Source organism: Penaeus vannamei, chromosome 29 (genome assembly GCF_042767895.1).
Source record: "Penaeus vannamei isolate JL-2024 chromosome 29, ASM4276789v1, whole genome shotgun sequence".
NCBI classification, from domain to species: domain Eukaryota; kingdom Metazoa; phylum Arthropoda; class Malacostraca; order Decapoda; family Penaeidae; genus Penaeus; species Penaeus vannamei.
In genome coordinates, this window is record NC_091577.1 from 17031153 (window position 1) to 17036152 (window position 5000).

Sequence of the window (5000 nt, forward strand, 5' to 3'; positions counted from 1 at the left end):
CGTGCTGGAGCGCATCAAGCAGACCAGTATGGGCATGGGCTTTGGGGGATTTTAAGGTGCAAGGATAGTAACAATAGAAGTACTCTGGTGTAGTGTACTAGCCGTGTAAAGGAAATAGGTCTCACTGTTTCCCATGCTCACTGTATTGTCTCAGTGTCAGTTCCTTGTTTTAGCTTTTTTATATATTTGTTACCCTAGAGCACCTGGTAAGCTCCACTTTCATCTCCTCACTGTCAAGTGATAAAGTGAAGGAGGTTGTGGTACTTGAAAGACTTATTGTATGTAAACTGTTCTCTGTGTGTGGAGAAGGGAGTGTTTGCTAAATATGACAGGGTAATAATAATTGCTAAGCATTGTGATGCACTACAGCAGCACTCCTCCCCTCAGTGAACAGTGTCGACTGTTGCATCACCATTCCTGCGTTGTGCACCAATAATGGCCAGTGATCTCATGAGCCGTGTAACAGGCCGACTGACCCAGCCGCTTTGGGGCAGTTATCATCATAACTAACAAACGCTAGGTACCACCTGCTTGGATGGTCCCAACCACCTGCCAGGAAACGGTAGTCCCACTGCACTAGTAAATCAGGGGACAAAAATAAAATAAAGTCCTTTGTAACAGTGAACCTGGGGACAAAGTCCTCCACAACAGTGAATTGGGACTAAAAAGTCCTGTTAAAAGTGAACTAAAAACTGGAAGGTCCTGCCAGAAGTGAACTGAGCTTACCCCACGTGTAATATCTTGACAAACTTATGTCCCAGACAGAAACTTGTGATGTGGAGATGTGTGTGTGTGGAAGTGAAAGAGGAATTACATTTGGTTTCCATGAGATTCAGAAAAAAATAATAGGTTTTGGCACCCAGTCCAGGAGGCTTGTGAAGAAGTTTATGTGTGAGACAGTTCCTTCCAACAGATAATGTAAAGTAGCATTAAGAAGCCAGACCCTTTTGTATGGAGAGCACAATACTCTTTTGGTGCAATATAGTCATCAATCACTCATGCGCACAGTGTTGACAGATGTTTTTGAGGATATTAACACACTTGTTTATATCTACCACCCATATTTGCAGTTTAATGATTTGTAGTGACAACCTCCCACCTTAAAACAAAATTATCACAGACTATCTAATACAGTTTGTGAAGCCATGAATTTTCTCAAGGGTACTTTCTACTTCACAGTAAGCTCATGTTAAGAATCTCATTATACTAGTTTCAGTGACCTCTGATTGCTCAGATATACTATTTGACTGTGTTGAATTACTTTGATATTGACAAATAATGTGTAACATTGTAAAGGCCATGGCTTTGCATCTGGCGTCTGTATCCAATTATTGATTGATACGTAACTCTTGTATCCAACTGTTTGAAACCTGGTGTCTGCCCACAAGCAGTAGACAGTCAGGGTTGTGGTGCCCAGCTGTGTTCCAAGCATCATATAGCAGTAGAAATTGGTTATGACCCTTGATAATAAGGTGAACTTCATTCATCCAGTGACAAATGATTTGCTGTGGACAAATGTAAAACTTGATTTCCACAATGCTCGTAAATTTTTATGAAGAGTACATATTACCCATTTAAAAAAGACAAAAAACAAAAAGTCAAATGTCTATTGGGAAAATTAAACGAGAACTATTGTAACCAAGTTTTGCTATTTGATGAAGGTATATGTCAGCACAGTCTCAAAGCTGAGTAGATGTAGGTAGTGTGTCAGGAAGGGAGGATATTGGTAGGCCATCACTTGCAGACTATGATTTTTAAAACCGTTTCAAGCCAGAGTTATGAAGCAAAGCAATCACTCATCACTGTGGTAGTCTTTTTTGTGATATATTAGCGAGTCCAGTCTAGTTCAAAAGTGTCAGTGTTTCTCATCACTCGAATAGTTTGCAGGATTTCAATCCGGATATAACAATACAGTTAGAGCTTAATAAATCACCAGTCCATTTGATTTCTTTTTTTGTTTTGTTTTTGTTTTTGATACAATAATAGTTTCAGCAGGGATGTGGATGGTTGTACTGTGAGCATATTATAGAAAGGGTGGGTTAATGTGAATAATTAATGTTATTTTGGGGTGGGTTGTTGTGGGTCATTTTTGGGTGGAATGGTTGTAATAAATGTTGGTTGTATGTATGGTCTTTGTTATCTACAAGAGTATATATTGTTAGATGTTTCATTGGTTACATAAACTAACCAGTTTGTAAGTCTGTACTGTAATTTTTTTAGGGAAAGCCAGACTATTGTATACATAATGTAATGTATAGATTTATTTATTATTTTTTCCATTTTTAGAGTTAACTTCAGTGAACAAAGGAATATTCGTCATACAAATACTTTTACAATAGAGTTTTTAAAGCATTTTTTGCCATTTTCATCTGTATGTTGTTAAGAGATTGTAAATGTTTGCATCATTAAGGTTTTTTAATGTAGCAGTTTACAGACCGTGCTGACATAATTTCACAGTTTACCCAGGAGTTTACCTGTAGCTCAATACTGGAAATAAAAAAGAAGAAAAAAAGAGAGAAGAAAGCAAAAACAAAAAAGAAGAACTGGTGCAGCTCAGGCAGCTAAATAACCTTTAAATCCATTTCCTTCAGACTGCCAGCTGAACACTCCCGTAGCAGGTGCTCGAGAGGGTTCTGCCCCTTGTTAGTATTGGCTCCCTTGATTCCTACGAGTTTGCTTTATCGTTTCCATGACCCTGACAGAACATATCACACCACCTGCTTGATGGCAAACATAATAACTGTTTGTAGGAGAAATTAAAATCAAAACGATTGTAATCTATGCAAGTTATAATGTTTTGGCATAAATGTTTCGCCTCAATGAACGTGTAAAATTCAATAGCTCATCCACACTTCAGATCATAATGACCGTAAATACATTTTTCAGCTGTGGCTCCATTTTTTAAAAAAAGGAATTATCATTTCATTTTTTACAATATGTTTTATTTTTCATTTTTGTCTTTCTTTTTTTAATTAATTAACTTACTAAGCAATAAGAAGAGAGAATATGTAGTAGTGTGCATACTTTAGTGTTGACAACTCCTGTAGGTGTGGTTGGTGTGTATGGGTGGTGGCGCAAGGTGCCCGCGGAGGCCATCCCACCACCCCTTCTTAAACGATCCCTCGGCCACCAGGTACCATGTCTGCAACTTGACCACCACCACAGGTACCGCTTCTGAATGGTAGTTGTGTGCACAGGCTGCCACTGGTGCACTAGTATGACTGTGATACTCTGCGTGTTCTTTCGGGTGTGCCATGAGCATGGTGGTTGGTGTAAGGTTTGTGTCCCGGGGTACCGCGGGAAGGGTCGGGTGGGCCGCACGATCTCATTGTTAAGGTGTTGTCCCCCCCGTGGCTCCAGGCCCCTCCCCCCACCCCCTCCCAGTCTTTCCCGTGGCGCCTGTGGTGGTGGTGGTGGTGGTGAGCCAGCGTTGGTGATGACAGTGGTGGCTGTGGAGTTGCAGCATCACCACTAGCACTCATGGACAATTCACTCCCCCTCCCCCCTTCCCCTCCCCCTCCTCCACTCCAGCTAGCGGTCTCACCCAACCTCTCCCAGTACCTAACGTGTCTTGTTCCAGTCTTTTTCTATATTAGAAATGTTCTTGTGTTACTATTAATGTGCATTATTTATTCTCACTTATTATTATTATTATTTTTTATTTGTTATACACTTTTAGATAGTGTAGCTATGTTTCTCACCCTCGGCTAGGGCCGGGGGTGCAGGCGCTGTCGCTGGTGACGTGTGTGGCACCGTATTCCATCCATGACTAGTTTACCTCACGTTCCTCTCCGTATTTATAGCTTATATTTTGAGAGCATTTTGTGTGTACATAGCTTTTCTCCATCTTCTAATGCCACTCCCTCGGAAAGAAGAGCTGAATCTCACTCTCCCCCCAAAGCCTCAAGCCCCCTCCCTCTCCCCCTCCACCTCCCCTCCCCCACCCCTTCCTTGAACGGCTTCCCATGACCATAGGCTCGTGGCCGGCTTCTTCACACTCCGCTAAATAGATTTTTTTTTTCAATGTATAAAGTGACAACAGTAGGTTTAGGCTTCGACCTGGGTGGTATTCTCAGCTGTCCAGGACTTAATGAAGAGTTTTTTACCAGCCTGTGTTAGATGTCCGTGCAGTTTTCAGTTTCTGTATGATGATGAAAAAATGAGGATAGTCGCGTGTTGCTCTGAAGGTAGGCAGGTATCCATGTGGGTAGAGTACGTAAATAAGTTTTGTAATTTATACCAGATGTTTCATATATTTTTAAAATATTTATTGCCGTTACTGCACTTTTTCCGTTATGGGCACGGAAGGTCTCTCTGCTTCTCGCTGTTGAGCTTTAATGAATCCATTGTTGCAGCCTGAGAGGCGTGGGCGGGAGGCCAGCGAGGCGTCCCCCCCACGCCCGCATCCCCATGCCCATGTACAACCCACACTGTCACAAGCAGGTTGCCACATCTGTTGCCTACCTGCCTGCCAGCAGTATGGCAACCTTATGCCCTGGGATGCTATATTAAGTACTCAGTTCTTTTGGTATTGTTTTAAATACCAGGTGTGTCAATAGTGAGCATTGTTAACATGGTGGGCATGGGGGTGCAGCTGATGCGTGGCCAGCGGTGTGGGTGAGACGTGCAGGCCCACAGCGCGTGTGGCGTGGGTCACCCTCACCCCAGCAGGTCGCCTCATCCCTCACTCATCGCTCCGGGCCGGTGCCCTTCACCCCCCTGGGCAGCCATCCCCTCCACTCCCCCCCCTCTCGCAACTGATACCTGTGTTTTTATTTGAACGAGTCTGTACAGTTCTTGTGTAATGACTAGAAATATTACTGAGGATAATGAAATAATATACATGTGTTGTGATTTCTCAAACAAAATAAATAGTGTGAATTGTGTTCCTAATGACTGCTCTTATTTCTCCCTTTTGGAAGGATTCCCTCTGGGTTGGGCTTGGGAGAGGGAACACACAACCTTGGCTACGAATCAGTTTTGTGTTCATGCTGTTCCAG

At 42.5% G+C, this 5000-nt stretch overlaps 1 protein-coding gene across 6 annotated transcripts in view; it reads left to right on the top strand.

Annotated features, from left to right (window-relative positions):
- The window catches only part of LOC113821442 (trithorax group protein osa), a 34014-nt gene extending 29128 nt beyond the window's left edge, over positions 1-4886 (top strand). For all 6 annotated transcript variants that reach the window (XM_070142335.1, XM_070142336.1, XM_070142337.1 and 3 more), the window contains one exon: positions 1-4886. This exon is cut by the window's left edge and continues 2480 nt beyond it. In XM_070142335.1, the coding sequence (XP_069998436.1) occupies positions 1-55 (55 nt within the window). In that variant the 3' untranslated portion in view covers positions 56-4886.
- The last annotated feature ends 114 nt before the right edge of the window (positions 4887-5000 follow it).